This window comes from Macrobrachium rosenbergii, chromosome 54 (genome assembly GCF_040412425.1).
Source record: "Macrobrachium rosenbergii isolate ZJJX-2024 chromosome 54, ASM4041242v1, whole genome shotgun sequence".
Lineage (NCBI taxonomy): Eukaryota > Metazoa > Arthropoda > Malacostraca > Decapoda > Palaemonidae > Macrobrachium > Macrobrachium rosenbergii.
In genome coordinates, this window is record NC_089794.1 from 41,372,184 (window position 1) to 41,384,309 (window position 12,126).

The 12,126-nt window shown below is 45.3% G+C and overlaps 1 protein-coding gene across 1 annotated transcript in view; it reads right to left on the bottom strand.

The window, feature by feature from the left end:
* Positions 1–10,885: 10,885 nt before the first annotated feature.
* LOC136835013 (solute carrier family 22 member 20-like) overlaps positions 10,886–12,126 on the bottom strand; it is a 31,018-nt gene continuing 29,777 nt past the window's right edge. Inside the window, 1 exon segment of the mRNA XM_067098042.1 lies at positions 10,886–11,350. Coding sequence (XP_066954143.1) covers positions 11,018–11,350 — 333 coding nt within the window. The 3' untranslated portion in view covers positions 10,886–11,017.

The window sequence follows — 12,126 nt, forward strand, 5'->3', positions numbered from 1 at the left end:
CAAACTCATCTCGCGGGTACCCGAAACACTCACCCTCACATACAGCACCACAAAAAAGTTCCTCCTCGAAGCTTGCTCCCTGCCCATCGCCGAGCGGGCCGCCCGTGCTATCGACCTTGCCAATAATCCACGCCACGACCTCGAACCAAGAGACGCTTGGGGCATGGTCGTAGATCTCCTGTCAACACCAGTCTCGGGTGGCACGAACAAGCGGCAGGAGATAAGCTTCAGACGGGAAATTTTCCTTCGCCAACTCCTCCGGAAGTACGCAACCAGATCGCGCACCCACACCATGCCTGTCGAGGACCTCAGAGGCGGCACAACACCTCACAGACTCCGTCAAGGCTTCACAGCGGCTAAAACCGGCCACTCAGCCGGTCAGCTCCGTCCAGCCTGAAGAGGACGTGAGAGCAGCCCGTCAACGCCATCGCCAACAGACGTCCACCGAACCACAGTAGACGGTGGTCCCGGGCTTCTGTCGCTATCACAAGTGGTTCGGAAAGGACGCCCGAAACTGCCTGCCGCCCTGCTCGTTCAACCGCTCAAAAACGGGGTGGCGGCGGCCAGCAGGACAGGCCGCCATGGCAGCCGAAGAACCCAGGGCCTCAAAACAGTAGGTTTCTACGTCCGCGACACCGTCTCCGGCAGGATGATGCTGGTCGACACAGGAGCCTTTAAGTCGGTCTTCCCAGCATCCAGAGAGGACCGCAACCAGACACCAGACCCGGCCGCCTTCCTGACGGCCGCCAACGGAACCCCCATCCTCTCCTACGGCACCAGGCTCCTGTCGATCTCCATCCTTGGCCAGAGTTACTCCTGGGACTTCATCGTCGCGGACGTGGGAACCCCACTCCTGGGGCCGATTTTCTGGCGCACTTCGGCCTGCTAGTCGACGTGGGGCGCAAGCGCCTCCTCGATACCGACTCCTGCCGGTCTCTCCCGTTAACGGCGGGACCCAGACCCACCATCAGCGCCGTCGCCCCCCACCAGTATGCACACCTTCTGTCGGAGTTCCCTGAGGTGTTTAAGCCCGAGCTTCGCCAAGTCCCCGGGGCCCCAGCCAAGCACGGCATATACCACCACATAGTGACTAAAGGGCCCCGACACATGCGGTTCCGCAGGCTTCCCCCTCAGCGCCTTCAGGAGGCGAAAAAGCATTCGCGGAGATGGAACGGATGGGCATCTGCAGGAAAGCCTCCAGTCCATGGTCCTCCCCCTCCACATGGTGCAGAAACCGGACGGCTCCTGGAGACCCTGCGGCAACTACAGACGGCTCAACATTGCAACGGAGCCCGACCACTACCCTCTGCCCAATATGCAAGACCACGGCCTCCTTTCACGGGGCCAAAATATTCACTAAATTGGACCTTCTTAAATCTTATTTTCAGGTACCTGTTGCGCCAGAGGACATACCAAAGACAGCCATCATCACGCCCTTCGGGTCCTATGTGTTCGCCTTCTCCACCTTCGGGCTGAGGAACGCCGGGCCACCTTCCAGCGGCTCATGGACAGCATCCTGGGGACCTAAAATTCTGCGTCTGCTACGTCGACGACATTCTCATATTTTCCAGGTCTCACAGCGAACACCAAAGGCACATCAAAGCAGTCCTCCAGCGCCTCCAAGAAAACGGCCTCGTCGTCCCGTTTTGACAAGTGTACATTCGGCGTCCAGAAAGCAGAGTTCCTGGGTCACGAGGTATCTCCGACAGGCGTCCGCCCTCTTACATCGAAAGTGGCAGCCGTGGCAAAGTTCCCGACACCCACCTCCATCAAGGCCGTCCAGGAGTTCCTTGGGATGGTAAACTTCTACAGGCGCTTCATCCCGGGATCGCGACACCACGGCCCCCTGACGGAAGTCCTAAAAGGTCAACCAAGTCCCTGTCTTGGGGACCCAGCCAGCAGCAGGCCTTTTCCCGGACGAAGGCCGCCCTCACCAAGGCAACCGCCTTGGCACACCAGGATCCCAAGGCTCCCCTCCAGCTGACGACAGACGCCAGTAACGTTGCCTGCGGTGCTGTTCTGGAGCAAATCATCAACGGCGCCCCAGCCCATCGCCTTCTTCAGCAAGAAGTTCAATCCCGCAGAGTCCCGATACAGCACCTTCGACAGGGAACTCTGCGCGATGTACCGCGCAGTTCGGCACTTCAAGTTCCTCCTGGAGGGGACGCCCTTCACAATCTTCACAGACCACCAGCCACTGGTTCACGCTTTCACGAAGCAAGGGGACGCATGGTCTTCCAGACAGCAGCGCCACCTCTCAGCCATAGCCGAATTTACCTGTTCCGTCAGGTACCTCCCGGCAAGAAAAATCCCGTAGCAGACGCCCTCTCCAGAGTCGAGTTGAACGCAGTGCAGCTTGGTGTAGATTACCAGGACCTTGCCAGAGAACAGGCCGCTGACCCAGAAACCCCAGCATACCGCACCGCCATCACATCCCTCAAGTGGCGGACGTGACCCTCGCCCCGGAGGCCCCAGTCTGCTCTGTGACATCAGCACAGGCCAGCCCCGCCCTTGGTTCCAGCCTCACGCCGCCGCCAGGTATTTGACATCATCCACGGCCTCTCACACCCTCCGGCAGGACCACGCCAAACTGCTTTCAAAAAGTTCGTCTGGCACGGGGTGCAAAAGGACGCCACAGCCTGGGCAAAACAGTGCCTGCAGTGCCAGACCAGTAAAGTGGGTCGTCACACGCAGTCGGGGGTAGGCGAGTTCCCACAGCCAGGCGCCGCCGCCACATCCACATCGGCGTCGCCGGGCCCTTCCCCATCAGGCGGATCCAGATACCTCCTCACGGTGGTAGACCGTTCAACGAGGTGGCCCGAAGCCACGCCCATGCAAGAAGCCACCGCCAGCGCGGCGCGCCGAGGCCCTGCTCTCCAGTTGGGTTAGCCGCCGGGCCCCGGACCACATCACAACCGACAGGGGCCCGCTTTCCTCTCCGAGCTGTGGTCTGCCCTGGCTCAACTGCTGGGAACCACGCACCACACCACCACAGCGTACAACCCAGCGGCCAACGGCCTGGTTGAACGGTTCCACAGGTCCTTAAAGTCATCCCTCATGGCCCGCTGCACCGCCGAGGACTGGAAACATCAGCTGCCGTGGGTCCTCCTCGGGTTGAGGACCGCCCCCAGAGCCGACGGCACCCCATCCGCAGCTGAACAAACCTATGGGGAACCCCTCGTGGTGCCGGGAGAGCTCGTGACGGATGATCGCCACTCCCCATCTCTGCAGAGGCTCCGCGACGTGGCCGGCAAGTTCGCCCCTTGCAGGCGCTCATACATCGACAGAGCAACCACCTTCGTGCCGCCACAGCTGTCATCCGCCACCCACGTCTTCGTCAGAGTCGACGCCGTCCGTCCACCACTAACTAAGCCCTACAGGGGACCCTTCCGCGTGCTGGAACGGAACAGCAAGGCGTTCCGGCTGGCACTTCCAGGCAGGAACGACTGGGTTTCCATAGACCGGCTAAAGCCCGCCTTCCTGTCGGAGAGTCCCGGCAGCGTCGCAGCACCCCTTCCGCCCAAACGCACTCCAGCACGCCCTCACCACCGCAGGCGCGGCCGCCCCAGGAAGGACCGCCCAAACAGCAGCCTCACAGGCGGGAGGCCCTCAGTTATCCTCAAGGAGCCGCGGCACCCTTCAGCGTCCCACCAGGTACAGGGATTAATCAGGCGTCCCCTCGTCTTGGGGGGGGAGTATTTGTAAAGTCACCAATTCGGCGCCAGGATAGTGTTTCGGCGGCGCCATTAATTAAGTCTCCGCTGAGCTTGTTTTCTTTGGTGACTTCCCGTTTTCTTCAAGCTAAATTAGTCACGCCTAAAACGTGCCAGGTCACGCATTTTAATCATTTTTACTTTATGGTATTTATACGAATGTCACACATTGTGTATCACATGTTTCTTCATTCACAGGCATCAAGACTGTATCTATATTGTGTCTCTGTATGTTTCGTATTGTAATTCGTACTCGTTCACTGCATATTATTGTTTATTGTTTCGACCTCAGGTCACAGTCAATTCCATTGTCTCTCACGGCCCGGCGTCAGTCGGCCGCAATATAAGCCGCCTGGATCTGTAATAAATCAGCAGTAACCTTTACCTGCTCGTTTCTTTGACACCTTACAACCCCAACTTATCCTAGAGTGAGGATTTTGGCTACCTGGACGTCCTTTCAAGTAAGTCACCCATAAGAATTGTTTGCAGTTTTATGAACTAATAAGGTAATTCATATTATTAGATGACAGCCACATGCTAATGATTTCCAAGAGATCAGTATATAGTGGATTATTTATTAGGATTGTGCCAGCATGCTGCGTGCGCCAGATCTGAGGGGATCAGTAGGCGAAGCTAGTTACCAGAGCCTACTGATGCAAATAATTTTTTTTAGAAGACATTTAATTGTCTGGTGAAATTCACGATATCTTTGATGGGCATCGGAAGATAATGGAGGCAAACATATAGCTATTAAACCATAATTACCACTTAACATCGAGTTCACTAGACCTTGGGGATAACTTACAGCATACTCAAAGGGAATTAAATTATAACTGATAAGAGCATCCGGCCCAGCCAGGATTCAAACCACATAGATAATGGTTGAGTCAGCCGACTATCAATGTTATCTATAGATTCAGTATATATATATATATATATATATATATATATATATATATATATATATATATATATATATATATGATATTTTTACAGTAATCCTACAGCTTAGGGGTCCAAATTCACTGCTCCCTTGTGTGTGTGTTTGTTTAAGTTTACTTTCCTATTTTCAGCTTCTTCTTTCGACAGATCTGCAAACAGAAGTACACTTGCTAAAAAATTAGCAGTTTATCTGCTTACAGAAGCAGAGACTGTAAAAAAAAATCAAGGGAGTAAAGCTCTGCACCTCACGCGAATAGTGTGTTTGTGGAGTGATCTCTTAGGAACCAGGGGCCAGGTAGGAACCTGGCACAGACTCTTGCTCTTCAGCAGTCATTTTTTTATAAATCTGAAAAAATGAGCAGTTTATCTGCTTGCAGAAGCAGAGATTTACTATTTTCTCAAAATTCTATGGGTCCGTACCCCTTTAGACATTTTTTTAATTTATTTACGTTCACCTTTATCCCTTTGTGTGTGTGTTTTTTTTTTTTACAATTTTTGCTTCTGTAAGCAGATAAACTGCTAACTTGTTCATTGTTTCCCATGATTCAATAAATATTTGATAATTGTGTGTGCTGATCTCGACTTTACGTAATGCAGTGAATTTGGACCCCTAAACTGTACGATTACCATTTTTACTTTAATACAAATTCTACATATTTGAATTTTTTGCTTTGTAATTAAGTATAATCAATATGCATAACATGAAAATGATACTAAAATCAGTCGCAGAATTACCGTTACGGAGATACACAGGTATGCGAACAGTGCAGAAAGTTGACTGGTTCCTTTGTTCTAAGTTTCACCAATTAAATGGAACTTTGGAATTAATACAGTGCTTAAAAAAGAAAGAGGCTTCAGTTCTTAGTCATGGTTCCTTACCTTTAGGTGCAATGCGTGACTTTTGTTCTCCGGATTATTTTGGTTAAGATTATTTTTTTAAATATTCTTTGAACTTTTCCAACTTTAATTTGAATAACAATTCATTGCTTAAAGATGATGTAACCCCATATAACCATTAATCATGGAGGGCCTTAGTGGGAAATACAAAAGAGTGAAATGCAAGAATATATTCTAAAACATCCCCATGATACTTGTACAAAATGTGATTCTGATTAAGGTGAGGTTTATAAGACTTTTTTTCAAAGTGACACCAGCACTGGGTAAGGACCTGCAGACCTAGGGTCCAGGTTGGGTTAGGTCGCAAAATGTTAATATTAGGTTAGGTGCCGGGTTCCAGGGGTGTGAAGCTCCCCTACCCCTTTCTCCGGCCAGGTAATTACCTGGAGCATTAGGTTAGGCTAGCTTAGGAGTGGTTAGGTAAAGACGCAACCCTGTTAGGACCCTGGGTTAGGTTAGATTAACTACTTCCTTGTATTTCTCTCATTTTGTGTATTCCCCCAGCCAAAAACTTACCCACTGTGGTCTCCCATAATTGTAGGATAGTGGGGTTGGGGGGGGGGATCCAATATCTCTTAAACTACTAAGTTGCTAGCGAAAAGAACGTTCGAAGCAAACATATGGCACTCATATTTTTCGGTATCTGTTGCATCTTGACTTCGCCACTGCACATGTATCCATGCCCTTACGTATATTAATGCTTGTGGTGAAATGTTTCTGTTGGAGATTTTTTTATTATTCTTTATCGCTACGTACGTTAAGATATATCGTATATTCATAGAGACTGTCACAGAAGCTTGTCCTTGTGATTACAGTTATGTGCAGTCAAATTCGAAAGGCTTCCGACACCCAATACTTAGTAGACTTTTTTTATTATTATTATTTCATATACAGCGTGCTACGCGAGCGATTGTCGTCAGTTGTTTGGCAATGCCTGTACAAACATTTTTAATGTGTCGTATTATTTTCATCACTTTGTAGTGGTTATACTGTATATCTTTGGTGGTATTGTCCTATTTTCAGTGCTTGACATCTGATCTGTCATAGATGTTTATCAGATAATACTCTTATGTTCCTCATTGTATTTAGCGTTTGCATTTCTAGACTGATTCAGCTTCCAACGTCAAGGTTTTTTTTTTTTTTAGGGTTATTGTTGTCTCATTAACATACTTTTAATGCTTTTCAGCTTTCCTGTTCTTTTGTCATGTTCCCTGTTTTGTTCATATCTTGAGCGTTTTTTTTTATAACGAGGTAAAAGTACGTATCATTTGCAAAAATAATTACACCACTTAATTTTTTTTTCATAATTCATGATAATTCAGTAGTGATTGTACTTGTACTTTTTACAGGCTCGCAGTAATAAACTTTTACTATAAATGAGGTCGTTCTAAGGACGATACCTTGTGGTACTCCTCGTGGACAAGATTTTGAAGTATATTTATAATTTTCGATTCATTCGGATACTTCGAAAGTTCTACACGTTAGACAGCTTTGGAAATTGGAATCATTCTTGAGCATCTCCTACAACAATTACAAATTTATAATCTTTTTTCGTGAGGTCAAAGTGAAACTTTTCCGTTTCTTGTGCTGTGATTAAACGGGTATCCTGTCCTAAGACCCTAACGAAAAACAATTCTGGTCCTTTGCCATTAAAATTCCTAACTTCTGGGCAAATTTCCGTCAGTTCTTGATAGGGATCTAGCCAATGTCTTTAAACCTTGGATCCAGTAAGAACTCGTCTTTCCAGTGAAAAGGCCGTCAGTTTTTGGCTCTCATTGTTAGTTGACTGTTCGGTCAATAATTTCAGTGCTCTTGATTCTCCTAACCTAACCCTTTGTAATCCTATACTCTCCTCAGTGTTATCTGCAGGTAAAGTTCGTGATTTATTAAGATATACAAGGTATCAAGCACTGATTGTTTTCCAAAATGATATTTTAATGAGTTTGCCAACGAACTGGTTCACGTGCCTTGCTTTATATATTTATTTATTTATTATTGATTTTATTTATTTAATAAGTTAATTAATTTATTTATTTATTGTCTAACTGTTAAATTGTGCTCTTGACATTCCTTCCAGGAACATAGTCAGATTCCAAAAAAGATGATAAGTTCCTTTGAAGGAAAATCCTGTTCCTTTAACATATATTATTTTGAAACATTACTCAAATCTAACTTTCTTCAGAGTTCTTGGACTCTTTCGCATCACTCTTGATATTTCCAAGGCTTCTAACAGTCTAGCACAAGCCTGTTAGCCAGAGTTGCTGCGTATGACTTACACCTTCCGTTTGCAAACTTAATTCAAGTTTTTTTTGTTTTATTTTTTTAGTTGCTGACCTGTCACGATAAGCTCCATTTATCTCTTCTGGTTGTATTCCCCAGGGTTCCGTTCTTTCACCACTTGCTACACAAGTGACCGTTTTCCGTCTGCCTCCTTATTTTTACCCACTTCGCCTCCCAGCCCACAAATGTTTTACATTCATATTCAGTCGAACTTTTCCACACCTATCAAATCTCGCTTTATTGAGTGTCTGTCTACTGGGATCCCATGAATTAGCAGAAGTTTAGCTTCTCCAAGACAAAATCACTGCCCAATCCTATCTTCGCTCCCATCCAACTTTATTAATCTGTTTGATGGAAAGTTAAGCATTCTTTAGTTTAACCAGGCCACTGAGATGATTAACAGCTCTCCTATAGGGCTGGCCCTAAGGATTAGATTTATTTTACGTGGCTAAGAACCAATTGGTTACCTAGCAACGGGACCTACAGCCTATTGTGGAATCCAAGCCACATTATAACGAGAAATGAATTTCTATCACCAGACATAAATTTCTCTAATTCTTCATTGGCCTGTCGGAGAATCGAACGCGGGCCCAGCAGAGTGCTAGCCGAGAACGATACCAACCCGTCCAATGAGGAACTAATTGAGAAATGAACCCCTCTAATATCCATGTTACTTAGAAAATGCCAGGCAGTGAACACCGAGTTCATTTTGCTAAATTTACTTCAAACAAATCAGATATTCCGTTTAGATGCGTTAAATCCTTTTCTTAGTTTGGTTAAAGAAACTGCTTTGGCCTTAGCTGTTTTCCTTTGGTGTATTCTTATATTTTGGGTGCTTCCACCCCACCCAACTCTCGTTAGTATTGATTTAAAGACTTTTTTTTAATTATAAGCAACATTCATTTTCCCACAGTCAAGGCTACTCCATTAGCTCTCATATATACAGTATAATTGCCATTTCAGTTATGGTTCCGTTGAGTTTGGGAGAGAGTCCGTTCTCCTGCTTCCCGAGAGGGTTAAGTTAAGTATACCTTAGTTTTACCAGACCACTGAGCTGATTAACAGCTCTGGCCCCATTACCTGCATCAGGCATATTTCTCCTACGTATCTTCTTTTCAGCTTAATCCCTAGCCAGGGGCACTGCTTTTAATGAGCCTTTAAAGGTTTTCAAACTTGTCTTCTGCCCTCTCGAATGCTCTCTCTATATCTCTTAGGCTTTCCTCTCCTTCGTGTCCCCTGATTTCCACCGTTTGGTTCCACCACCATTCACTGACGTTATTATTCACTGACGTTGTTCATCTGTCGAACGATCTTCTAATACCCTTTCTTCAGATTGGCTTCCAAGGTCGGGCTCATTTAGCTTGAACCACTTAATTTTTTGGATATTGCATTTTCCCCTCAGCTACTTTAATTCTCAGTAGCAAGTTCACAGCTACCAACCGATGTTGGGCAGCTACACGGTTGCTAGGGATGACTTAGTCGTTCTTCACTTCCACCAGGTCTCATCTTAACAAGACGTAGTGTACTGAACTAGATGTTGCTGCGCTCTTTTAACAAAGAATGTGTTTGCTATTTCCATGTCAAATGATACCGCAAAGTTAATTATCCTTTCCCCCTTCTTTATTTTGGTCTCGTAGCCATGTCCTCTATGGAAGGGACTTAGCAGCGTTACTTCGATCGATGTGCCTGTTTAGGTCCCCTCCAGAAACTATCATTCTCCTCCTCATGTCGTACGATTTAAGGACCATGCACACTCATAATATTAAGTCTGCATTCCCCCGTACATAGCTTTATCCTCATGATTCTTTCGTTTTTTTCATGTACCTAGTTCCTTTGCTTTATCATCCTACCAACGAGTCCCTTTAAAGGTTGTCTTAGATCAAAAGCCCGCGCCAGGACAATGCTGCTTTAATCTAAAACGAACGATTAGTGAATCTCCTGCACACACAACAAATTTTCCTTAGACCTGCAATCGCAAGTCCCCTCCTTGTCATTATGCTTAAGTTTACCGTCCCAAGTGTCAAAGGTTGAGCTTTCTTCTTCAGCTGCGCCAGATTTTGGTGCGGTAGCCCTTGCATGGCCACAGATTTGGGGCGATTAGCCTAGTCTGTGGTCGCTTTCGGGCGACGTCCTAGCATTGGAGCACTCAGATGGCAGATGTTTTACGAACTGATGCCCTTCTGATCCCACCTTCTACATTTCCTACGTGAAAATGAGTGATCCTCGTTTGCACAGTTTGGTAAATATTTTTGTTTCCCACTGCGGCAAAATCTACTTGTTCTTTTACCCTGGCCCTTATACGGCGACCTTTTAGTGTGATGTGTGGAGACGACAGGTTGGTGAAAAGTGTACACGATTCGGTAGTGTTTAAATTCAAATGGAGAGGGAGGCCTAGACATTCTTCGGATGAGAGATCTGTCTAGGTGTATGAAATAGCTGAGCTTATGGAAGTTTTATGGAAGGTGTGAATGAAATTAATGCGTGTTGTATATGTGAATTTATTTAACCCGTTAAGTTGTAGTGGGTCCCCTGTAGATACCATTTTATTCCATTATATGGGAGCCGTTGTAGTCAAGTCAACTTGTTCTTTTAAGGACTATTTTTTGATAGCTCTCTGTCCTTGAATTATTTTTGGCTTTATCATTCTACTGAAGTATGTCAAGAATAGATGAAAATACCGGGCACTTAGGTAATTTTTCAGTACTGAAAAATGTAATCAGATTTTAATTCTCATACTTTGTGGGAGTTCTAAATTGTTAATTGCATTTATATTCTCTGTCTTTGTGTTCATATCTGAACCATTTTTGCAAAAGTTTTAAAGATGTAATGAAAACAAACTGAAAAAGTATAAAGAATATAAAAGCATGAGCTCAATGAGGCCTGGTTGCAGAATTTTCATCTTTACAGACAAAAACAAATAATGTGAAGAAAGAAGGCCATTCATTCATGTTTGTGGCAGTTGAGCACTGGTAGGCATAGGTGCCTTATTTATGGACATAAAACAGCCAATGTATTTCTTATGACTAACATCAGGCTTAAAATTAACAAAAAAATAGTCTCTAATTTTATAATTAAAGCTTAGTACAAGGAAAAATAATGTAGATTAGCCCAACAACTTGCATAAATATAAGCAGTAAATGTGATAAGGAACCTGAATGTGATATTACGATACGATATAAATTGAGCTATTGTCTCACGCCAGCACTTATGGAGGGAAAGTCACTGTTTGAAATGACGGTCGAGTTTTCCCTGACGGTGGAAGTTTCGCTTAATTCTGTCCCCAGCTCTTCGTCGTCTATGTAATACTGCTCGCTCCTCATCGAGTCTCGTCCGTTCTTCTTGCGCTCTTTCTTCTTCCTCTTGGCTTTTGATATGGTGGCGTTTCTTCTGTCCTCGACGTCCTGGAGTGTCTCTGGCAAAGGGGTGTTTCGCGTCTCCGGTAGCAGTGGGACTAGGAGTCCCCCGAGTATACCTGACGATCCGAACGTTACTCCAACGGCCCAAGAACTGTGCTGCGACTGTGAATTAAGAGCAGACACAAATAAATTAATTTAGAAAGTAAGGTAAAGCTGAACTTTAATTAAAGGCTTACGCATTACACAAACAACAGCTATACAGAATCCAGTTCTGAAAATATTGCCACACTCAATCGTATTGAAATGGATGCCAAGGAAAGAGTAAAATTGGAGTTTTAAATAATGTATCACTGCGATAGCCACCCCCACCCCCAAAGTGGGAAGGGTTGTAGCCCTGTAGAATGTAGATGGACACAGATGCTATCTAGTGAGTTCTTTATTGCCACTCTCCTAAAAGGATTATTCTAATTTCGTGCTGCTCGGTTTACGTAACTCCAGGATCTAGCAGCTCACATATTTGCTGACTTTTTTTTTTTTTTGCTGTTCTTCTGTTATGTTCTTCTGTCCATTTGCTCTTATTCGTTATTTTCTGTTCTTTGGAAGTTTATTTTGTAAGATTGTGGCCTTTCAGATTTTGAATGTTAGCTCGTTTTTTAATGAAATAACATGGTTCCTCGCTGTTTGAGTGACTTCCAACTCATTTTGCTCTTCACTGGATTCGGGTTCAGTGACTAGTTTATTGCTCTTTAAAACGGCTGTCTGACTGACATCCGAATAAAACTATCTTGGACCTGATTCTACTACTTAATTGCAAGTTGGAATTCTCAAACAAATTCTTCCGCTTTTTCATGTAAACTTAATAGAATTCATCATCGCTCAAGAATCAATAGCATGGTGATACCGATTTTGAAAAATTGAAAATGCTTGTGTCCGAATGT